The 25,084-nt window shown below is 49.1% G+C and overlaps 1 protein-coding gene across 2 annotated transcripts in view; it reads left to right on the plus strand.

Moving 5' to 3' along the window:
• The window catches only part of CAPZB (capping actin protein of muscle Z-line subunit beta), a 95,856-nt gene that overhangs the window by 29,742 nt on the left and 41,030 nt on the right, over positions 1-25,084 (plus strand). For both annotated transcript variants that reach the window (XM_080921938.1, XM_080921939.1), the window contains exon 2: positions 16,203-16,292. In XM_080921938.1, coding sequence (XP_080778064.1) covers positions 16,203-16,292 — 90 coding nt within the window. The remainder of the gene's footprint in view (positions 1-16,202; positions 16,293-25,084) is intronic.

The following is a 25,084-nucleotide window of genomic DNA, read 5'->3' on the forward strand; positions in this document are numbered from 1 at the left end:
CTGCCCCAGGTCACCCAGGTCATTTCATATATGTGGACCAGCAGCATCTGTGAGCTAAGAATTGAACCTAAGACCTCACGAATGCTAGGCAAATGCTCTATCACCTAACTCTACCCGATTTATCAGAAAACATTTGCAAGGGACCAGGCTGTCACCCTGGCTATTCCCTTTGGGATGTGCGGATAAAGGATCTTGAGGGGTGGGAGGTTGCATTTTTTTCTTTTTTAAAAATGCTTGAGATTTATAGACTACATGGTCCATCCATGCACACAGACAATCAGGAAAAATTGGTAAGTGGGTGAACTTGTGCTTTACTTATGGAAAATGCAAAAAATAAAAAAGATTGCCAGGCCTGGTGGTGCATATCTGCAATTCTAGCTCTGGGAAGCTGAAGCAGGAGGATCACTTTGAAGGCCAGCCTGGGCTACACAGACGAACCATGTTGAAGGATAATTCACTCAGAATTACCCTTTATGGATAAAACCTCTTTTATATTTTGGGGTTTGTTGTTATTGTTTTTTGTTTTTGTTTTTTTTTTGTTTTTTGTTTTGTTTTTTGCAACAGCATCATCTAACTTCTTCTGGAAGCCTCCTGTTAAATTGCAAGTTGCAGTGTGTTATATTATCACTGTACCGTAACATACAATCAAGGTTGCCTCCACTTTGGGCTGTTAGAAATGTTGCTAAAGTGAACATGTTTTATGTCAGAGCCTCTTATGGGTCTTTATGGATTCCTGAGTCACAGGTCACAGGGTTGGTGTCCACCCCCTTAAATTGTTTTCCTTCCTAATTTGAAACTTGGTCACAAAATTACTCTGTAGCTATCTTGCCTGAATTCCATCTAGTCCATAAAATGGTTTGCATCCTGATTGGCTCCAGATCCCAGGAGGTACTAGGAAGAAAGAAATCGGAGCTTGACCTATGTAGAGATCTTTTTATGTGGAGCCTTGCATAGGACAGGGCACTGTCACAAAACCTTGCAGTCTACACAGCAGTTTGGCCCTTGGCAGTTTGTTTCCCTAATATAAAAGTACCTAACAGTGCCTGGCACTCAAAAGCTTCCAGAGCCACGTCCAAAGTGTTTAGTTTGGGCTTCCTCTGTTTTTGTTTGTTTCCAAGGTACCTGAGGAGGGATGAAATGGTCCCTGCAGTTTTATAGCTTGGTGGTGGCAGCCATTTGACATGCTACCTTGTCATCCACTGTGGTAGTTGCTCAGTGAGTGAAGCCTAGTGTGTGTCTTGTGCCCACTCCATACCCTCACCCTGTCAACAGGCTGTTGTTCCCTGTCTGCCATTGACACTCCTCTTTTGCTCCAGCCTCAGTTCAGTGCAGTGGTCCTGCATGCCCTCCACCCTTACTTGGAAGCAGGGTTTCTGAGCAAACTCTGGCATGCTCAGGGTGCTAGAGTGCTGTGAGTTCCTTCCCTGGATGCTCTGGTTGGGATACAAGCTGGGCAGGCAGGACATGCAGGAGTCAGAGCTGTGACCCACTTGCTGCTTTTAGCTTTGCTTGACTCTACAGCTGTTCTCTGATTTCGTTGTGTTTGAAAGTGTTGTGGATTTTTGTTTGTTTTGTTTTGAGGCCGGAGCTCACTGAAGCTCTGGGTAGCCTGAAATTAACAGAGATCTTTGCCTCCTGAGTGTTGGGATTGAAAGTATGTCACCACACATGGCCTTGAAAGTGTGACATTTAGCATCGTAGGCCGTCTTTGGGATGCAGTAGAGGAAGCTGGTGGAGTGGATGCAGACACTGCCCATGAGTCCCTCCTCCATCTGTTTGGTGCTTGTTGAAGCCTAGCTCTCACAACAGTCTTGGTGGCAGTCCCTTGCTGAGAATCCCGGCTTGTCATTTTGAGCAGTTGGCCTTAGTCTGGACTTAGAATCACCTTTTCACTGTAAAGAAAGGGTGGAGGGAGCTTCGAGGGTTGGATTGCAGAAGAGATGTTTGCTTGTTCTCACATCATCCCTGCCAGCATCCATTTCTGATGCCCTTGATCACAAAGATAACTTATTAATGTGCCTCCTGAATGAGTGTTTCTCAAGTACTTTCTAGGCAGCTCACTGAACTAGTCAGTAATGCATGTGTGTTTTCCTTTAGCTTGCACTCCCTGATCCTCCTTCTTCCCCCCCTCACCCCTGGATGTGCCCTGGCCTCATTTTCTGGGCTTCATGTCTGGATTAAAATCAGGAGTGACACTGGAAGAGCTGCAGCAGAAGTTCTGGGTGTTAGGACCTCATTCTTTCCCAAACAGATAGTCTGAGGAGATGGTTCAGGGTGCTCTTGCCTTGAAGTCATGAGGACCTGTAGCACATATCTGTAACCCATCGATGAGATTGAATAGATGGGAAATGGAGATGAGAGTCCCCAGAAGCTTGCAGGCCAGCTAACCTCGTGCAGTGACAAACGGAGGGAGACCAGTACCCAAGGTTGCCCTCTGACCTCTTCCTGCATGTGTATGTACACACGCACATGCACACTCACATTCACAGACACTTACTTCTAAGTGACAATTCTGTCAGGAACATGCTAAGTGGCACACAGTAAGTCCAGCAAGTTCCCAAGTCTGTTGTGCATGGAGCGCAGGTGGAGCTGGGAACAGCTGTGCTTCAGGTCTTTAGGTCTTAGAGAATGCTGTGTGGCAAAGAACTGGAGTAGGCTGGACTTGGGTCTGGCACAGCAGAGAACTGTTAGTGGGAGGAAGTACTATCAAGCGCCCAGTGCTTTGTGAACTGGCTGCCTATAAAAAGAGATGTCCCCTGGGTAGCTATCAGCAGGGACTGGAGTAGTCAGTGCTTAGGGGTTGTGTAGGGAGGGGACTCTGGAGTAACTAAAATGTGATTCTTTAAGAAACAAAGATCTTAACTCAAAATTCCTGCTACAGACTTTTCCCATTCCGTTCCAAGTGTGTGGCTGTGTTTTACAGGAATGGGGTGTCTGTGATGCTTTTAAAACTGTGATGGTATCCATAGGGATGGGACAGCCCTGCACTTCACCTCTTTCCCTTGGTTGTGGTGTCTATCTCTGGTGGACAGTTAAGGCCAGCAGGGTCCCATGGGATGCTGTTGAGGACTGGCCTCTATGCTCCATACTGCCTTGAACTTGCATGCTCTTGGAGGGAACTCACACAAGAATAAATCTGGCTGAAGAGCAAAGCTGTTTTCCATCATTGATTAGAAACGGATTCCTACACTGCCCCTTGCTCTGGAATTAATCCTGTGAGAATGAGCTAAGTCGTGTTTCTCAGCCAAAGGCCACAAGGGAAACAAGAAGAAAGTGAGCAAACCGTGCTGATGACTGTGACGGGCCTCCTGGGTCAGCCCTTGCTGGGGACTCAAGCCTGACACCTGTGTCCTTACTGTCTTGGGACTACTCCTAAGTTCCAGAGCTGAGGTGCAGACAGAGTCACTGCCATGGTCTGCACGCCTTGTACAGAGTCTCATGGGAGACAGTCTGTGCCCCTGCAACGTAGAAGGAAGAGATGTCAGTGTGGGAAGACTAGGAGGTCATCTTGGGAAACTTCCTCTTTTCCTTCAGCATGTTCTGGATGTCTTTGGTTCATTTCCTAATAGAATTTTCTCATTACAATCTGCCTTTCCACAGCTGAAGGAAACATCACATTACTGAGGTGCACAGGGGTACCCCCATTTCCTGCTTGAGCAGCAGCCACCTCAAGCACAGAGCTGTGCATGTTGTGTTTACAGAGCAGTGAGGTCACTAGGATGGCAGCAACACCTGCCTGTCCTGTGTCCTGTCAGGGCCTGCAGTCCCCGATTCTCCAGCTCTCCCAAAGTTACTCCAGCTGGCAGAGCAGTAACAAGGGCTTCCCTAAGCATTCCCACGGACCTTCAAATGAGTATGACCTTGGAGCCATGTGCCTCGGCCTCTCGCCTGCTGTGGGAGGTGGTTGGAGATGGGAACAAGAATCGGTGGATGGATTCTCTGTCTGGGGCTTTGTACAGAGCTGAGCATGTGTTGGCCATCCAAACACTGTTATTCTCTGGGGAGTCAGGGGTTAGGAGTGGAACGCCTTCTACCTATCCATGAGCAGAAAGCTGAGCAGAACATCCCCCTCCACCTCCCTGAACTTGGCCCTGTTCTATCTGGCACAGAATTTATAAGCTAAGTATCAAACGAACTTAGCAAAGCAAAGATGTTTTCTCTTTGTGTCATGAGTGAGTTTTGAAGCTGGCTTTGCTGAGGCCCCTGGGTAGCAGTTTATCTGGTTTCTCTGGGCTGGTGTGGGGATCCTGGATAGATGCCTTTCTAACACTGCAGTACTGGGACGTCTTGCTGTAACAGTAACCCTGCTGCCCCTGTGACTTGTCCCCTGATGTAGGGTTCCCTTCTCCACACCCAAGTCTCACCCTACAGAAGGTGCCCAGGCAGCTCAGGCATTCACCGGGCAGAGAGGTACACGCAGTCGAGGCACTGCGTATTCTCTTCCTTGGAAATGACTCCTGTGCTGGTTGGGCAAGTGTGTCTCCCAGTGCTCAGTGGGGTTGTGTGTAGCCCTGAGCTCATTGGAGTTTTTTGTGTATCCCAGTTCTCTGTGAGGTTGCATGCAGCCTGACAGCCATGTTTATCTGTGTTGTGACTGCTGGCCTGTGACAGGTGAGCTATATCCCCAACTAAGGTCGTTTACCATTAGTGAAAGCTGTCAGGGGCATTCATATCTGGATGGGAGGTTCTCTGCCGTGGGAAGTGCCATTCCAAGAAACCGAGTGTTGGCGTCTGTAGAGATTGGTTCTCCTGGCCTCTTTGTGGTTCCATTCTTACAGGTCCATGTAGATAGATGTATAGCCCAAGTCAGGAAACCAGTCCATCCTCCTTTGATCCGGCCTTGGAACCATCCTGGTCTCCCTGGGCAGAGTCTCAGATGAGCTGTGATGGAGAATTCAGCATTTTTCCTAGAGGTGGTCAGAGGTCTTCGGTTTGAAAAGTGAGACTTTTTAATCTTTTCATTGCCTTTCTGATTCCTGTTGACTCACATGTAAAGGTCATTGAACATTAAATGTCCCAGGTATGTATTAATCAGTCCCATTTCCTCTTAAAAGTAAAGCACAAAGCAGGAACATTGTTACCCTTACTTTCTAGGGAAGACTTTAGCTTGGAGCTTAGAGGCCTGCCCCAGGCCACGCACACAGATTTGGTGGGGTCCAAATCTGAATGCAGACCTCGCACATATGTCATTCCTTGCCCAGGGTACTGCCCACTTCCTCTGCAACTCAGTGGTACCAACCCAGATGTTGAATAACTTGCCAACCGAGAGATGGCAGGGTCTTAGGGCAGGGAGCATGGGCCTGTGGAACACTCAGGGCAGTGACTTTGGCTATGTGTTACAGTCCCAGCAAGGAGGTCAAGGCAGGTAGGCAGATCCTTTGGGATTGTGGGCTCACCTCCATAGACTACTTAGTAAGTCCTAGGCCAATGAAGGGCCTTGTCTAAATAATAAAATAAGAAAGGTTGTTTCCTAGCTCACACATGTACATTTGTGTACATGCATGTATAACTACACACACACACATACCAAGCTATAGCTGTAGTTTGCTGATGTCTCCTTGGCTGTGAGGTAGAGTCTCCTTCTGGCTGAGTGGAAGCTGTCCTGATGTCATCAGGGCTGCTGTAGGCAGTAGCCCGATGGTACTCACCAGCCCAGGGTTGGTGCCTCCCTGTCTACCTCTTTCTGCCCATTCATGGGTATTCGACCCTGTCCCTTAACAGCTTCCCTTGAAACCCTGCCCTCAGCATTCATTAGAGCTTCTAGTTTCTGCTGGTGGAGCTCACTAGCAAGGCATGTACCAGTTCAGAGGAGCTGTGTCTGCAGATGGAGGGGCATCAGGTCCTCTTGGAGAGACTGCTTTGGCTTAAAGAACCAAAATGATTAGCTTTGTGGCTGGTTTTTCAAGCCCTTGTTGGGGCCTCTTGTATGCCTTGAGGTAATGTTAACTGATAAACAGAGGGCAGCCGTGGCTTTAGAAACATTGGAGTCTGGCGCCAGACGGGATCAGCTGTAAGAGGGTCTTTGTGATTCCTGTTTCTCCTTGGAGATGGTTTTAGATGGTGTGGGTTTCTTTACAGGTGCTTCTTTGACATTGTGTTCCAGTCCCTGCACTGGTGATAGCATGGTTGTTTGTATTTAACAAATGAAAGAATTAAGGATCAGGAAAGTGACAGCCTTGTCCAGACCCCACTGCCAGGATCTGGCAGGAGTAGACTTGGCACCCTTTTCTGTCTTACTTTGGACAGATTTGCCAGGCTATCTAGGTCTTGAACAGCGAAACCAGGAAGTGTTGTTTCTTTGGGGGGGGGGGCATCTCTGCTCTGTAGGTCATGATATAACCAGAAGAGAGGAATACCAGGTCTTAGTTTAAATTTGCAAGCATGTCACATGTTGGTAGAGAATTGCATCCTAGGTGTCCACCAGCAGAACAGCTTTGTTGACACAGTGGAGTGGTGTGGGACAGGTTCTTGCAGGGTTCTGTTGTCTGCTGTTCTGTACCTGAGATTGACAGTTGAGTGTGGCACCCGGCCTTTGGGTGGGGACAAGCAGACAGCAATGCTCAGAAGTTGGATACAGTTTTCCTTCAAACATGGGCCTGGGAAGTAGGAAGAACTCAGCAAGTGCAGAGGTGCATCTGCCTGGAATGCCAGTGTTCCACAGTGTGCAGTATACCCAACGTCAGGAGGGAATTCAAAATGACCCGGCACAAAGGCACGCATGGCGGTTTGCACAGAGCAGCCTCGATCTGATCAGCACACATCGTGTGCATGTGTGCAAGCGTGGGTGTGAGTTAAAAGTTTAAAAATGTTTTAACATAGCCATGTGTCATCATCATTGTTGTTTTTCTTTTTGCTGTGCTGGGACTTGAACCCAGGGCTTCATGGGTTGGGAAAGCCGCTTTACCTCCAAGCTGCATTCTGGCCCACCCAGTGCTTATTTGATGCACAAGTACTGTGTTCCTTAGACCTAAATCAAGAAACAGCCCTGTTCTACTGTAGGTAAAATGCTTGGGTTAATGGAGCCCCCTCCCCCATTCTTCATATATTGCTGCTTTGGGGCCTGTTTGTGCTGTTGGCTGACGGGAGCTGATCTGTCAGATTCCCACCCCACTTTGGAAAGCTGTACAACTACTTTATTGGGGTAAATATTATGTAAAATGTATTATGTTAAAAAATATCCAAGTACTGCAAATTGCACTCAGGCTAGCTCATGAATGTGTTTAAGGGAAGGGTCTTGTCAGTTGGCTGCCCCTGCTGCAAAAGACTTCTCTCTGCCAGTGTATGTATGGACCTTTTTTCCAAACAGTGTTCTTCCAGGTGTGGAGTACAGGGACACTTGGATTAATTGTCTGGCCTTTGAGCAGAGACTCCTTGAGTTTCCCATACCATTGAAGTCGATGCAGACAGCACACATGCCATCTATTGAAGACATCTTGGGATTGCCCCTAATTATGTGTCTAGCTGCCAGTTGACGAAGTGGAGGGATTAGTTGCTGGTTACATGAAACCAGCCAGGATCATGCAGAGGCAGCAGCTGGAGACATCTGCGAACCATTAATGAACGGACCATAGGTGACGGCACCCTGTGGACTCTTCTGAAAGGGCCAGGAAACCATCAACCAGAGACACTGTCTCCAGAAAGCTTTAGTGTTTCTAAGAAATCACCTGTCAGTGGTGTGTGAGACTGTGGTTGTAATCCAAGGAGACAGATTGGTGGGGGAACTGCTCCCCCACCCCCTCCCCATCCGCCTGGGAGAAGACCCTAACTGTTGCTGATTGATTCTCTGAGCCGGCCCGCTGCTATAGGAAGTTAATGTTAGACTGGATACTGTTGGTTAGTGGCCTCTGTAGATGTTTGGGTGTGGAGGCTAGTCTCTGTCTCAGTGTCACTGTGCTCTGGCTTTAGGCCAACTGGCTTGAGCCTTCACTCACCTGTGAAACTGGCACCCTTCCCCAGGACATGGGCCTGGTCCTTGGTACTCAGCAACAGAAGTGCTGCTACCTCCTTCCCTTTTCTTTTGAAGTTGGTTTGCACATTGAGTTGGGTTTTGGTTTTTTGTTTTTGTTTTTTTATTTTAAGACAAAGTTGCTCTGTGTCCTGGAACCCACGCTGTAGACCAGGCTGGCCTGGGAATCATGGCATGTCTCTGCCTCCCGAGCCCTTGGATTAAAGGCACGTGCCACCATGCCTTGGGGAGCACTTCCTCTCCTCCTCCCCTCTCTGATCTCCTCCTGTGAGCCCAGGCTGTTGCATCATTCCTCTGGACAGAACTTCTGAGGTGCTGCCGGGAGGATGCCAGCCCAGCTTCTGCTTTCAGTCCACCTGCGAGCAGGTGGTGAGCACAGCGTTGGTGTTTGGGTCCTGGTTCACTTGCTGTGGAGTTGTCCATCTAGCGAGCTAGAAAGTTCCTGAGACCCCACTCAGTTTAACAGCTCTGTTTCCAAGACTAGACAGGTGATTGAGTTGATCTTGAGGGAAATTCTACTCCAAGTCAATGAGCTTGCTCATAAGCAGGCCCCAAAACATGCTGGCAGTGTGTGGCAGAGCCACCTGACCTGGGTGTTTCTCTTCTCTGCCACCCTTGTTGTCTTAAAGGCCGAGGCATAGAAAGCAGGCAGCCATCATCTGTAGGAGTACTGGAATGGGTCGTTTTAGGCACACAGAGCTCATGCCTGGCCCCCATCTGTGTTGAAGAGGAGGGTACAAGAAGGGCATCTGCCTTCTACAGAGGTAGAAGAGCCCAAAGTGGACCAGCTTGCTGCATGCAGAGTCTGGAGTCAAAAGGTACCAGCACAGCTGTGCCTCCTGGAGACGCTGGGAACTGTCCCTTTCACCAGCCATGCCCAGTGAATCCCAGTCTCCATGAAGAAACACCCTGAGTTCCACGGGTGGGAGCTGATACTGCAAACAGAAGCACAGCTAGAGTGACTCGTTCTGAGGCTTTGGGAAGGTCCATCGATGGTGGCTGTAGAACTAGACAGGAGCTGTGTGCAGGTTGCTAAGTTTCCGCTGGAACAAACATACTGGGAGAAGCACATGGAAATTCCCACTGTTGGGTCAGATGTCTAGGTGTCTTAGGACTCTTCTAAGCCTGTCACATTGGTGCAGTTTTGATAACCTCGGGTCGGCTTGGAAACATCTGGAACTAGGGAGATGGTTCCAGTGCTGTTCTCAGCTGCACCCTCTGTGGGACAGATGGATGAGAAGGCATCAGGGAGTAGGCTGCAAGGTGCTCCAGGGAGGACCTCTTGACGGCAACTGTGGAGTTAAGTCCGCCCCTGTCCTTCTGTCCCTCTTCTCACTGCAGTGGTACGGAACTGTTGCTCAGTGGCACACAAGGCAGGGGTCGTGTGGGGCAGATGCTGGCTTTCAAGTCTATGTGGAGTGACTAGGCACCTGAAGTGACACCCCCTCCTCCTCCCCAGAGACCCTTGGCAGCCCATATGGAAAGCCTGTGTCTAGTTAGAAACCAGGGAGTATAGGCCCTGGAGTGCCCAGAGCGTGTCCTGGCAGAGAAGCTCTGTCCTTATGCCCTGCTAAGAGCTCTGCAGTATGAGGAGGCACTGTTGAAATGACATTGCTTCTGCACCATGCTGCTCTCTTTAAAGGGTCCATTTTTCTGCCAAGGTAAAGCAGGGAATTATTTCTTGCACATGAGCTGGCAGGCCATTCAGGGACCTGAGTTCCTTCTTGAGACACTACCATCTTCTAGGGACATCTGCATGATCCCAGACGGTGCTAAATGATTCCTGGTTTGTCACGTGATGTTTGTTTGAGCCTGTTTTAAAAGATGTCACTGACCCATCCATGACAGCGTGCAGTAGACCCCAAAGTTTCAGGGGCATACTTTCTGCCCAAGCAGATGTTGTTTTGTCCTCTCAGTAGATTTTCCATGGAAACAAATGCCATCCTAAGGACACACTGTGTCTAGGCCACTGTCATCAGTGTGCCACCTAGGGGCAGTTAGTTTTTCAATAGACAAATCACTTTTCATTTTATTAAACCAAGAGGACCTGATGTGGAGGCTGGGCTTGCCCTCCATTCTCTCCCAAATAGCCCCCAGCACACAGTGTTCTGTGTTCTAAGGCAGAAAACAGATTCTGCTAAACAATTGCTTGCTGGGTCACAAGACTGTCCTGGAGGCCAGTCCTAGTCCAGTGAGACACCACAAGTCTGTGGTAAGTCAGCTCAGCCTCCAGGCGCCAGCAGCTTACCCCTGTGCAGTCTGTGAAGTGAGTATTCACTAAACCTCTCTGGAATGTAAACCAGCTCTGCAGGCTCTGTTTATATACAGATGCCACTGGAGTCCAGAGTCCAGATCGCCCAACCAGTTGGGAGGACCAGGCCCACTTCTACCTAGAAATACTAGTAGTGTGAGCTCCTGCTTCTCCCTGGAATTAGATATACCATGTTTCAAATGATGCTCAGACTGCATGTAATCTGCTTTTCAACCCCCTCCTGTCTCCTAGACAACACCTCACCCTCTTTGTTCTGCCCATTAACTGCTGACTCTGCAGTCCTCTGAGTATTCGTGAGGAGACCTCTTGCTGGTCTGTTCTACCCAAGGCTCATCTCCAGTGAGACTGCCCCCCAGTGGTCATTGCAAGAAACTTTGTGTGCTGCTGCCATCCACCAAGGTCACCCACGATTCCCTAGTGTCTCCAAAGTTCCTCCAGAGTAGTTTCTGTGGTCATCAGCTCAAGGACACCCTGGCCAGGCCATTCTGGCTCAGGGGCTTGTATTGGTGTAGTCACAGTGGGTGCCAGACATACTGCTAGGGCTTAGGGCCTGTCTGTCGTATAGGATCTGAGCTTCTTTTTCTGTGGAGAGAAGCTGCCAGCTTTATCTATCCTCAGACGTCACTCAAGGTAGGCTTGCTGTAAGATTGCCAAAGCTGACACAAGACACACCCCACGGCCGAGAAGAAAGGGCTGTGGACACATGTGAGTCCAGTAGGAAGGAGGCTGACCAGGCATGGTGGGTAGGGTAGAGTGCCGGGTTGTGGCTGACTTTGGGAAATCAGTCTCACAGACTCAGAGGGTGGTGACATTTCTCTGTGGACTCTCCAGGAGCTCTTAAACCTACACAGAGCAGTGGATTTTAAAGAATCCAGAGAAAGTAGCACAAAAACACAAGCCTTCCCCCTGACAAGAGACAAGAGCCACACTGATGGGGTGGTGGGCTCTAAGCCTGGTCCAGGCTAAGCAGGCTGCCTGTGAGAAGCTTGGGAATAACTGAGTACAGGTCACTCTTCCCACTCCAGACCGCATCTCATCCCCTCTGCTGACCTCAGGCCAGCAGGGCAAGGGTTCATCAGTCCTTCTCTTCCTTGTATACTGTGAGGGTGTGCTGTGACCCTGCAAGGTCCCCAGGGGCTGCCTCGGGTACAGAATTGCCCTCCCACAGTGTCCCTGGGTGTCCTCTGGATTTAGTAGTGGGCTTCATGTCCAGCTTTATCATTGCTGGGGGAGTGTGTGTGCAGCGTCCAGCTGGGGCTTATCACAGGCTGGGGTGTGCCCTGCACAGGAACTGATGATGCTCACTTTGCTCATGAGCTCCCTGGGGACTTTGTCTGTGTGTGTGTGTGTGTGTGTGTGTTTAGCAGGGCAGGTTTGGCTGTGTGCAGAGTAGTAATGACACTCAGGTTGTACAGCCCGTACTCCCGGGTTAGCTTGGCCTGTGGTGTTTGATTTGACTCTGCTAGTTCTCACTTATGTGGACATTATTTTACTTGTTGCCAGGTAATTTAGGCAGTTTTGTGACTTTTTTAAAGTGAGGAAGCTACCAGAGCTAGCACCCATATTCTTCTGTACCCTCCAGCTCCCCCCCCCCCAATTGATTTTCCCCTGCACTGTAAGCTCTGAAAAGACCAGGGACTTTGTATTCACTACTGAGCATCAAAAACAGAGTTTGTTACCTAGGTAACAATAAATAATTTTTGAGTGACTAATTGAACGGGCAGAAAGCTGTGAAAGGTGCGGTGGAATGGCCTTTCTTTGGCACTTAATTTTCATCCCATCCCATGAGCACCAGTGGGGTGGAAAGGAAAGCCCAGAAAGCTGGCTTTCTGAGGAGGGCACTTACAAGAAGCCATTTTAGTCAAGGGCTTGCAGTTTGCAAAATAAGAAGTAATTGAGGGGGCGCTGGAGAGATGGCTCAGCGGTTAAGAGCACTGACTGCTCTTCCAAAGGTCCTGAGTTCAATCCCAGCAACCACATGGTGGCTCACAACCATCTGTAATGGGATCTGATGCCCTCTTCTGGTGTGTCTGACAACTACAGTGTGCTCAAATACATAAAATAAACAAATAATAAAAAAAAAGAAGTAATTGAGGGAGGGCAGCCTAAGAAGATGGGCACGGAAACAAGGGTGAACCTGCATTTGCTGTGTCCCCACCATGCGTTCATGCTGTTTGCTCAGTTCTGTGAGAACTGGGATAATCTCATACCTCAGGGCAAATTCAGGGCCTGGCTCTCCATGTCCGCCTGGTGAATCCAGAAGGATGCTTTTATAGATAGGCAGGGCAGAAGGACCCCCACCTTGCATCTGCTCTTAGGAGGAGGAAGGAGGCGTCCATTTAGGAAGCATCTCAGAAGGCAAATAGGCCACAGATTGAAGTCACACAGACATCTCGCCACAGGAAGGGGTTCCTTCTCTGCTGCACCCCATCTTCACTTGCTCCTGTGGTATTTCTTTCTAGTACTTTATTTAGGGGGGTGGAAATCTGGCTCAGCAGTTAAGAGCACTTGTTGCTCTTCAGAGGACCTATGTTTGAGTTCCAGAACCCACAAGGTGACTCACACCTACCTGTAACTCCAGTTCTGTGGGATCTGATCCCCTCTTCTGGAACCAGGCATATGCAGAGACATACATGCAGGCATCCATATACAAATAAATATTAATATCTGTGTATGTGTGTATACATGTGTGCATATGTATACATATATGTATTATGTATGTCTGTCTGCTGACTACGTAAGCAACAGATTAACACAATTTGAAGCTTCACAGCATGTCTTGCAAGACCCAGACAACATTGTCTTCTGTCTCCTGTGCCTGTATAACTCTTCCCACAGTTATGAATTCTGTTTTCACTCTTAGGCTGTTGCACTAGTTTGAGGTGCACGTACATCCGTGTTTAGCAGACAAGTTCACCCATACTTGTTTCTGGACCTCATGAAGATAGGGGTGTCAACTGGGTTGTCCACAGGGTAATCTTCCCTACCACCCTGTTTTCTTAGTGTTCTTGATGCCGCTCCCTTTGGACCCCCAGGCTTGGTGTGACTCCTAGTGAGTGGCTTCGGTCCACTCCAATCTAATTTTAACTTTTTACGGGCTGTCAGTAGGCTTTCCCATTTTGCTTCACTTACGGGAAGCATTTAGTCATTTCCTAACCTAATGTGAGTTAAACGTCCTTAGCCCCAGAAATCTGTTGTGAAACATTTCTAGTTAGGATGGATTGGGACAGCACAGAGCCTGTGTGAGCTGAAGTGTGATGGGGTAGGACTGGCCTGCCAGCTGTGCAGACCAGCAGTCTGCAAGCAAGACCTCCTGTAGAGGCCCCCTTGGGGTTGAGTGGTGCACTGGGGTTTTGGAGTCTGAAAAGGCTGCCCAGAGATCAGAATGGTGCTCTTGCATGCTGGCTCCACCATCTCCACAAGTATTTTCGGGGTTACAGTTGTAAATGAGTATGGCTTACATATGTAAACCATTTCCTTTTCCCCAAACCCACAAGTTTTTAAGGCCTGAGTGGTCTTGGGTAAATGCATGCCTGGTGTTTCTGACTTGAGTCCTAGGAGCAAGCTCCCCTGTTATCTTCACAAAAATCCAAACCAAAACAGGCTCAGTTAGCCAGGCAATTGTGGGGAAGTCCTTTGTGTTGTTGGATGTTGCATGGCATTCCTGACCCCTAGTTATTAAGTCCTGGCAGCAACCCTTTCTCTCCCCTGCCATGACAGGCAAAGTGGTCTTATGCGCCCTGGAACAGCAGGTCACGTGGGAATGGCTAGTCCCATAGAGATCATCTCTGGGTAAGAAACACTAGTTCCAATTGAATCACTTAGAGTTTCCAGTCTTTGAGACCACTGTATTTACTGAACTCAGTCCTCTGGAAGAGCAGTCAGTGTACATAACAACCAGAGCCACCTCTCCAGCCCTGCCCAACCTCAACCCCTTATTTGGGGGCAGGGTCTCATGTGTCTCAGGATGGTCTTAATTTCACTACATAGGTGACAATGATAGTGAACTTGTGAGCTTCTTGTCTGCCTCCCAAGCGCTAAAATTGCAGGTGGTGCCACCATGCTTGATTTATTCTTCATATTGAACACAGGGTATGCAGGTACTCCCAGAAGTCAGAATTAGAGGGGTCCCCTGGAGCTGGAGTTAGGTTATTGTCATCCACCTGGTGTTGGTACTGGGAATTGAACTCTGGTCTCTGGAAGAGCAACACATGCTCTTAACCTCTGGGTCTCTCCAGCCCCTTAGACCAACGTTTCACATATGGGAGGTCTGAGTGATATTTACATAAGATGCTCCAATATTAAATGCATACTGCTGCTGTGTGCTGACACCCATATACATTATTACCCAAGTCACCACACCACTCTGAGAAGGTTAGAGTCCTTTCCCCCATCTCATGCACAACAGAGGCTGGTGGAGGTGAAGAAAATGGCCTAAGGCGCTATAAGAATGGAGATGCCCTTCTGTAGTCCGTGAGCTCTCTCTGCTCTACCCTGGACATGTGACACTAGCTTCCCATGCCAATGAGCCAAATCCATGCTACTATGGCCTTGACTGATATATCTTGCCATAAAAGTGCATGGTACAAGCGAGCAGTCTGTGGCCGTGGTGATTGAATGCCTCATTAAACAAGAGCAGCAGCAGGAGCTAGGGATGCTTTGTTTTCTTTAGAGTTTGTTCTCTGAGAATAAATGATCCTGTGCAGTGATCTTGAGCAAGGGACACTTTTTTTTAAGTAGTCTACCATGTATGTATGTGTGAAAATAGGATTGGCTTCAGATAGCTCTGTGCCACATCTGTGGTGGATATGAAGTAGACCCCTGCCCTATGCTTGCTGTGGTTAGTAGAGTTGAGATGGTTGTGGCTCATTACAGCCAAATGTGGCGTTCTCGGGATTCCCGTGTGTGTTCTGTGAGACTGTGGCTTCCTCATGTTGGGCTTTCAAAAGGTCCTGAGTTGGACCAGAGCAGGTATGAGATACAAATCAAAGCCTCTTGGTGTTGGGGATTCCCATGGCTGCCTGCCCTCAGAACACCCCACCCCAACCCTGTTCTCTCCATTTTCTCAGGCGCACTTTCCTCATGTAGTCCAGGTCTAACTATGCTGGGCCTGCTGTGCACCAAGTCCCCTTTGCTCTTCACTGCTCTTGCCCCACTCAGCCTCACCCCGCCCTTGATTATTTCCGTGTATGTATGTGTGGTGCATGGTGCACAGGGCCTTCCATGAATGGTAGTCAGGGGGGGATGAGGCAGCGCACAGTGTGTAAGTTTGGAAAGGTGCTCAGAGAGTCAGGCTAGCCCTGTACTGGGGCAGCTAGTATACAGTTCACTGTGCTGTATTTTACTGGCTATAGTGAGCCCTTCTTAAAGCTAATTCATTTATTTTGTGTTTGTGCACGTGTGCATATGCCAAGGTGCACGTGTGGAACTCAGAGGACAACTTGTCAGCAGCCAGTTCTTTTCTCCCACTGTGTCAGTCCTGAACTCGGGTGGCCATGTTTGGTGGCAAGTGCTTTTCCTTCTAGAAAGCTCTTGACTTTCAGTACTTCAGGTTTTGGACCAGTTTGCAAAGAGGCCTGGGAAGCTCTGTAGGTGCCGAATGGTGCACTTCAATCTCACCGTGCACTGTTGCCGTGGTTGCTTGCTTTCATCTCTGGCGGTGTTACCTGATGGTGTTCATCTTCAGCTCACAGCAGAGGTCACCGTAACTTTCTCCAAGAATCTGCTGGATAGGAGGGCTTGGTGGGCTGCTGTACTGCTTTCTCTCCGGGATCTCACACAGACAGGCTGCTCTGTAAAGAGGAACAGGCTGTCTGCACAGCATCCCTCCAGGCTGCAGGCCCATACAGGCCTAGCAGAGGGTCCTCCAAAGGGTCCTGAGCAGGCAGCATCTGAAGAAATGAAAGCCTTTCAAAGCTCTCAGTATTGGTGTAAGTACTTAGATGCTTTTCTTTTTCTCCACAGAGCGATCAGCAGCTGGACTGCGCCTTGGACCTGATGAGGCGCCTGCCTCCACAGCAGATTGAGAAAAACCTCAGCGATCTGATCGACCTGGTGTGTACCTACCTCATGTGTTCTCACTCAAGCCGAGGGAGGCGCACGGTCGCTCTCTTCTGGGCTCTTTGTGTGGAATTCAAAACACAGGAAACATTTTCTCTCCCAGGCCACACCCCACCCCTGGGCTCTGAGATTCTTCCTGCAGAGAAGATGAGTTTCATATGGTAGTCTTAACACTGAGCCCATGTGTATTGATAAAGTCCACAATATGCATTCATTATAAAATTAATTATTATGACCCCTTCCACGACTTACCTTGCTTCAGTTTCTAGAAACTTGAGTTTGGGCCACACCTCTGCAGGCAAGAATAAAGGTAACTGACCCAGGCGCCCACGCTGGGAGAGTTTCCTCAGCCAGCCCCAGACCACCAGTGTCCTTTCTAGTCTGAAAGGTTTAACAACAAAAAGTTTTATTACATCTGTTTTTTAAGTATTCAGCTCTTTTTTAAACTTTTTAAAAAATTTTAAACATACAAAATAATGGGCTTTAAGATGATGTTGCGTATGAACTGACACTGAGGTACAATTTGGAAAGAGCAAAGTACCCACTATTGCAACGGCCACAGGGATAATTGAAATCAGCCCCGGGAGGCCTTCCAACTCACCTAGATGATTTAATGGGGCTCTGGAGCCAAGTCTGTTTTTCCCATTGTGTCCGTGTCTTCCTGGAGGTGTAGCAGTGGGGCATCCCTGAAGGCAGGGGTTTCTGTTCATTTACTTTGATTCCATGGTTGGAGCTGAGAATATTCTCACCAGGAAAACAATGGATAGGAGGAGACTTCCATCAATCCTAGATAAAACTCTGCAGCAGCCTGAAGTCCCCAGTGCAACAATCTCTGTAGGGCTGAAGCTCCAGCTGTGCGCAGGTGTGTGAGACAAACACAGGCCTATAAGTGGGGTTGAGAACAGGAATTGGGGGGAGGGGACCCTCAGGATTGGGGCTGGGGTTGTTTCAGGAGCTTAGTAGCTCTTGAGAGAGCCAGCCACAGGCGGCTCATGCTGGACTTGAAGAGAAAGTGGGTATAAAAGATAATCTCAGGGGTCTCGTGAGCATATACACAGACACACATACATACACACATGCACGCACACAAGCATGTTATATCTGGATGGCAGCGACATCTAGGAAGCCAGAGAGACTTGAAGTTGGAGTGATTGTCCCATCCACCACTCTGTATGTTGTGTGCTCTGCCAGGTCCACTCTGGGAAGTGTTGACTTTTTCTTGGTCTGTGCCTGATCCTGTGTTAGATGAGGGAGGCCAAAGTTGGAGGTGTGACCAGGTCCCCCTCTGCTCAGCTATGAGAGTTGCCTTTTGAACTCTGTATGAAAATGTGCTTAGCTGACTGTCAGCTCAGTTATTACTGTAGTTTGGAAATAACCCTGCCATGGAAGCACGAAAGGGTGAGCACACATTTTTCTGACGGCTCTTGATGTTTAACGGGCTGTTTTGTTCTTATGGCAACTGAAGCATCGTGCTACAGCTGCAGCTCTCCCCTGGGGCCTCATCACTCATCTCTGAGATGTGTAGCTTTGCTGCAGATGCCAGTTTTCCTTAGGTCCAGGGAGGAACTGCAGCATGATGGGGAAGGAAGAAGAGGCTGAGAGCTGCGCCCCAGCAAATGCCGGGTCAGGGTTCTGCCTCAGGCCTCTTGTGCAGGCTGCGCAGACATAGGGCAGAGTGCCACAAACGACATCTGTCCTGGCACCGAAACTCACTTCCTCTTTTCCCTCTGTCTTCTACAAAACTGGACCAGGAAGGGGGAGAGAGGGACAGGGAGACCAGGGTTGGGGGTAGGAGCTAACAGTTGTTAACTGTGCCCAACAGTTAGGTTTGAATCGTAAAGACCTCCAAAGGAAAGGCTTGATTCTCTGTCTGTGGCACTGTTGGAAGGCAGTGGAACTTTTAAGAGGTGGAACTGAGTGGAAAGAAGTTAGCCTTTTGGGCAAGACAGTGGAGGAGGGGTGGGGACCCCGGGCCCCTTTTCTTTGGTTGTCTATGCATAAGGTGAGCAGCTTCACCCCACACTCCAAGTTCTGACCCAAGTGTCCCAGAGCCAACCAACCATGGAGAGAGAGAGAGAGAGAGAGAGAGAGAGAGAGAGAGAAAGAGAGAGAGAGAGAGGAGAGAGCTCTAAAACCACAAGCCAGAAGAAACATGTCCTAGCTCTAAGTTGTGGCAGGAATTTGGTCACAGTAATGGAAACCTTGCATACTTGTGTGTGCCTACATCTGAGCACAGAGTTTCCGTCTGATTTTTTATAATACCCCTTTGAAGGTCCACATGCCCAACCTACCTTTTTGAGAAACAGACTGCAGGGCGGTGGTGTGGCCCAGATAGCATCAAGAATGCTGGTCTTTCCTGCTCCATACTTGGCTCCTGGGTCACCTTTGAGTGGGCTTTTCCAGCAAGAGACTGAGCATAGCATGTCTTCATGTTGTGCCAGGTTTTCCTTGATTCCCTAATGTGACATTTAGGACATAGGAAAATTCTAGAAAATTTCTCTTTTTATTGCATTTTTTTAAAGAATTATTTATTATTTTATGTATATGAGTGCACTGTAGCTGTCCTCAAACATACAAGAAGAGAGCATTGGATCCCATTACAGATGGTTGTGAGCCACCCTGCGGTTGCTGGGATTTGAACTCAGGACCTCTAGAAGAGCAGTCAGTGCGCTTAACCACTAGCTATCCCTGTGACCCTGCTTGTTTTTGTTTTGTTTTGCTTTTGAGACAAGGTCTGGCTACATATCCTACTGTTGGCCTTGGATTTGACATCCTTCTACCTCAGCTCTCCTCCTACTGGGATCGGATGCAGCCATCAGCTGCCATGCCTAGGTGTAGTTTTAACTTGTTGCACTTTAAAGATCTTCTATGGGACATGAAGGACTTAGAGCCAGGCCTTTCAGGGTTAATTTCCACGGCTTCTCGGTGTGGCTTAAAAGGTGCCGCCTCTGTAGAGCCAGCCTTGGGATTCCCCTGGACCACAGACCCCTCTCAGAATGGGTTTGGGATTTGGGGTGCTTACTAATTTTTAATTGAAGCATGATGGATGTCAAGGTGTTAATGGGGCGCGACGTCTCAACAGATTAGGGTCCAGTGAAGCATGGCTCGTTAAAAGCATACCAACATTCTGCACAAGCCATACGTGAATGGAGGCCTGGCCTCTGTGTGTGTACTACATGTGTGTGGACACTTGGGCTGCCTTTTCTACTGATGACTTTAAACACGTGTTCTTACGTTTCAGTCTGTCATGCTCAGCATGACAGTTTTGTCTTTTTAAACTAAATTTGCAGAGTCCTCTCATTCTGCACACATTGTTCTGTGTCCTGTTGTGGCTCTGTCATTTGCAGTTTTAGTTTCTTCCCAAAGCTGTAAGTTCAGAAGACTCACACTACCCATGGCCATGTTACCGTGGTCTGGAGTCATGGGTGTCTTTAGTGGGGCTCACATAGGGATCGATCGCAGCTTTCCCGTGTGCTCACCTGCTCAAGCCAGTGAGGAAAGGAGCTGTTGGTGGGGATGTCAGGGTTTGTCTGTGCGCCCCCTCATTCACATATCAGAGCCAGCTTTCTGCAGAGGGGTTGCTCTGGTCCATGAAAGGTCTGGTTACAGAGTTTCATCAAAATGTGCTCTCTGCTTGGCAGCCAGTCCCCGAACCTCGGTTTGCCCTGCCCAGTCAGCACTGTCTTCTCCCCAGAATCACAGCCTTTGCTGCCTCGGGATTTGGTGCGTGCTTATTGTTGGGAATGACTGTCCTTTTGCAGATGGCCAAAATACCATTTTATTACATGCTAATTCCATTGTGCTAGAGGGAAACCGACTGATATTGGTTGCTAAGCTGTTTCAAAAATACCACACGCCCATGTGGACCAGGGATCATGTGACAGGAAGGTGCTCCTTTGACCTTCTATGGCCTCTCTCTGCACACTAGCGGCTAGATTTGGAACCTCTCTGCCGGGGTATATTTTGAGCCCTGCTGAGGAGGGAGTTTCTTTCTGCAGATTGGCACCCACCAGGCCATCCATCCATTGCCTTTTTAAGACTACGTCCAAAATAGCCATGGATCTGTTTTACCAGGGTGAGCAAGGAGGGCTAGTGTGCAGACATCAGTCACTATTGGGAGGTTTTGCTTTTGGTTTTGTTTTTTTCTTTTGTAATTCCTACCTATTTTCCTTCTTGTAGTAACTCAAGAGGCTTTGTTCTTAGGTGTTCCCAGACTTATGAAAAGGGAAGGCCTCACCTCTAATTCCAGTGTTAAGCTCAATTCTGCCTACTGGTGACAAAGGAGACCTGGCAACATAGGGTGCTTGGGGGTGGAAGACACTTGGCTCCTTCACTGTGGTCTTCCAAAATATGCACACGCTCATTTTCCATGGCCAAAGGTGTAATTATACCTGGCCATTTTGGTCTTCTGACCTGTCCTATCATGCCCCTGCAGACCTCGTGCCACTTGGATAATTTCTGGGAACTGTCCCAAGTGCAGTCACTGCTGGGTATGGCATGCAAAGATGCCCACCCTCTCAACCCCGTGGCCCTTTCTAGTTCTGGAGCGTGGCAGACTGCTTACTGTAAGGAGTATACTGAACGAACTTGGTTAGCAGGCTGGTAAGGCATCAGAACGCCTCTTCACCCACTGTCCACAGCCTGGCTAGCACACTTACAGAGCAAGGTGTGGTGGCTATGGTCCCAGGTGACAGATCCCTGAAGCTCTGTGGCAGGTAGTTTAGCAGCATCAGCTCCAGGTTCAATGAGAGGTGCTGCCTGAATGAAAGAGTAAGGTGGACAAGCACTTGGGCGACATAGGTGGGCCCACCTCTATGAATTCGGGGCCAGCCTGTGAGACTAGACAGAAAAGCCTTGTCTCAAAACAAACAAACAAACAAAGAACAACCCCCAAACCAACCCCCACTAAAAGAAAAGACAGAAAGCAGGTGAGAAAGACTTGACATTGGGTGTTAACAACGCTGGCCTCCATGTGCACATGTATGTGTGGGTGTTCCACCCCCACCACACACACACACACACACACACACTCACACACACACACACACACACACACACTCACACACACACACACAAGAACTTAACCTCTTGTGAGTTTAGCCTAGACGGTAAGAGCTGAGAGCCCACAGTGGTGCATCCAGTCCTAAACAGCTCTAGAATAGTAACAGTAGACTTCAGTGTGGTCAGTGGTCCAGAGAATTCCCCAGCCAGGCATTTCGTTCACTGTCATTTTAAGTCAACTACCCAGTGCACACTTGTGACTCTTGAGAGGGTCCCAGATTCAGATGGGAATTGATTTTTATTGTTCTCACATTTAGAATTTGACTCTATTCTTGGAGAAACAGAAGTCATGTCAGTAGAAGCTATGAGATGATAATTTTTTTATGGGCCTTGTCATGGGTAATCTTCACCGTGACCTTGCTTCATCTGAGGTTACTTTGTAAGGTATAGATGAGAAACTGAAGCATGGGGCGGTAAGGGCCTGCCTTCTGGAGTCCTGCCCTGTCCTGCAGTGGGCATGTCACAGCTGTGCTAACTCCCACTGTTCCCTTCCTTAAAGCTACCGAACAGTAGACAGCCAGCAGGCCAGGGACGGAACCGGTGATGCAAAGGCGGTGAAGGGAAACTGCCATGGTCCAAGTTCAGAAGCTTTGTTGGCAGCTTTGGGCAGCTGCAGTCTCTGCCAGGTTAGGGCCCGATGGTCTCATCCTCTCAGACTTGGTTCTGAGGCCCAGAAGCAGAGGAACCTCGCTGTGGGTACTCCTGTTGGGGTCTACTTCCAGCACTCCCTTCCTTAGCATAAGAGACACTGATTTCTCTCAGTCTGAGCCACAGTGCTCCCCTCTGTGGTAAATACACATAGAGCAGGCGCAGCCTCCAGCATTGAGTCCCCAGGGCTGCTATAGCGACGAGCGTGGCTGCCTAGGACTGGGAATGGGGTACCTCTAGCTTTGAGGTCTTGAACACACATACTTTGCCCCTCTGCGTTTCCTCCATTATAAGATGGGGCGGAGTAAGTGGAAGATTCAGGAATACACTTTCAAAGTACCAACGAGGGAGGCAGGGACGTTGATGCTGGCTTCACTGACCCAGAGCCTCAATTCTGCCCACCCAGAGGCTGTGCTCTTGCCTGGAGCCACCCTCTAGGCTGTGTTTTCACAGGTGCGCCCAACCCCAGCCTCAGGCTTCCACAGCAGGCAGCTCTTGATGACAGGGATTCAGCTTATTTAAGCTGGAGCTGGGGGGAAGGTTAGGCCTCCACTGAGGACCTTGGGTGGTCATGGGAACAGTCTACCCTCACTTGCCCTGACCTGAAAAGACAAAGCTTCCAAGTGGAAAGAAGCCCTCCACTCCAAATGGAGTTGAGGATCTGAGGGGGCAACCTGAAGCCTGTGTCCAGACATCTAGCTCTGTTCCTTAGCCTGCCCACTGCTCTTCATGGCTGCAGAGCGAGCACCTTTGTCCCAGTGCCCTGATTCTAGAAAGTGCTGGAGGTGGGGCAGGAGATGGGGTGGGCTACACCAGTTAAATGGTGGTTTGCAGACTCAGGTTGAACAAGGACGCACCACGCCATCCCACGGGTTATTTGTCTTGTCCTCCACCCCGGCCATCACCTGCAGAAGCCAAATCTTACAGATCCATTTCAGGATTTTCTCCTTCCAGATCATTGGAATCCAGATACCTAAGGCTGCCTCTGAGGGGTTTTCCTAGTCACCGAATGACCCTGTTTATAGCTTTCTCCCCTTCTTGTCCTAGTCTTCTTTTCTTGGAGGCTGTTGGAGCACCTCATCTGCTAACACCTACTCAGGTCCCTGACACAGAAAACACTCTATGGTGCCAGCAGCCAGGCATCACACCAAAGCTCCAAGCAGAGAGCTGGTTGATTTTGCACACTTCTTGAAAACAAACTTGTCCAGTTGGTGCCCCTCCCTGACCAGACAACCTGGGTTACTCTGCTTGCAGCTCAGGCTCCTGCAGAATTCTTAGCCAGGTGTTTCTAGGGTGCTGGTCTGTTTCAGTGTCTCAAATGTGAAGTAGGAAGTGTTTAGACACCTTAAAAGTGGGAGCCCCTGTTAAGCTAAGCCCTTGCCCTGCTCATGTGGCCTCAGTTTCTTCACAGGTGAGATGAGACATTGGACTTGGGCTGTAGCAGCTGCCTGTGTAGGTCCTGGGTCTCAATTCTTGTGCACTAACACCTAGTCCGGTCCTGGAATCTACTTTTCACTGGAGAACTATGGCAGTGTTCCACAAAGAACCTGTTCCGAGGGTTGTCTTCTGAAGGTGGGGACACAGGTGGTTTGTCCCAGACTCTCTCAGCTGACTGCTAACTTTCTGAGTTGGAATCAGCCCCAGCCCAAGTGACTCCAAAGCCAGTTGTCTGACACACAGCCATGCCCACAGCTGCTCCAGGAATAGCTGTTCCACTTCAGGTCACCAGCAGATGGCTGGCTCCGAATACAGATGTCACCATCAGAGAAAATGCCAGTAGGCAGCTGCTCAGTGTGTGTACAGTGTAGCCTTTACCTCCATGCTGCAAAGGTGTCTGGCCTCCATCATTAATGAAGAATGGCTAATGGGGATGGAGGCAGCCGTGGTACCCACACATGACCCTGAAGCCAGGTGCCAACACCAAGCAGCCATGCCAGTTGGGGCTGGGGTGGGCTCCAGACACACCAGGGCTTTGCACTGCTTTTGACAAGGTGTTTTGGGAGTTTGGGGCCCACCCTCCTATTGGGTCAGTGGCCCTCATCTGGCCAGACACACTGCTCTATGATCGTGCAGTTTTGTCCTGCCCCTTTGCTACATGTGTTTGTAGGCCTGTTGAGCTGGCAATTAAGGCTCATTAGAGACCCTGTCAGTCATAATGTGCACAGAGCCTGCCTGAGAGAGGCCTCCTGAAAGGCTGGGATGTTGAGCCCTAGGCCTCTGTGAAATTGGTCTCTGCAAATGATTCTGGATACTTGGTGTGCCACAGGAGAGGTGTGAGAGAGCTCTCTCCACACTGCAGACTGCCAGGTCCTGGTGGGCCTATTATTACCTTTTATGTAATTGAAACCTTTGCCTAAGAGCAAAATTGAAGTTACAGATGGTGGACAAGTATCAGATGGAGGCCCACAGTGGGGACCTGACAGCAGGCTGGTATAAGGAGTCTGAGTTGTCTTTAATCTCTGTCACCCCTCTTCCTGGAATGTATGGGAATACTTAATTACTATTGACTAGAAGTGAGAATAGCATTCCCAGTTGAGAACACAGCCCTCGGGAGATTTACACAAGGCTAGAAATGAGTATCCTTCACATAAGTTCCCCCGCCCCCAGTTTGAGGAGGGCTGTGTGGTAGATGTGTTCTAAACTCGAGTTCCTCCTGCCTTCCTATAGCAGAGATCCTCTCTGACCTTCCCACTTGCACACAGCTTAGAGTAATCACTGATAATTCATTGTATGCTGTGACCTCAAACCCCTCTGACGCCTGAGACACCCTAGGAGATAGTGGAGCTCATTCTTCCGAGTCGGGGTCTGATGTCCTTCATCCACTTCTACAAGGGAGTGTTAACAGGCCCGATCTTGGAGCATCTCCTGTGGGTAACCACAACTGTTCTGCTTGGAGGAGACCGCAGCTAGAGGACAGAGTTCTCAAATAGAAGATGCCTCTGAGTGACAGGCTTCATGCAGTCCACCTCGATGGGTGAGGTCAAGGAAAGCTTCTTGGAGACATTGAAGATGGGTAACAGTGGGAGGGAGCAAGCTGGTCAGAGACTGTGTGGGAGCAGATGCATGTCTATGCCTCA

Source organism: Micromys minutus, assembly GCF_963924665.1.
Source record: "Micromys minutus genome assembly, chromosome: 9".
Taxonomy (NCBI): domain Eukaryota; kingdom Metazoa; phylum Chordata; class Mammalia; order Rodentia; family Muridae; genus Micromys; species Micromys minutus.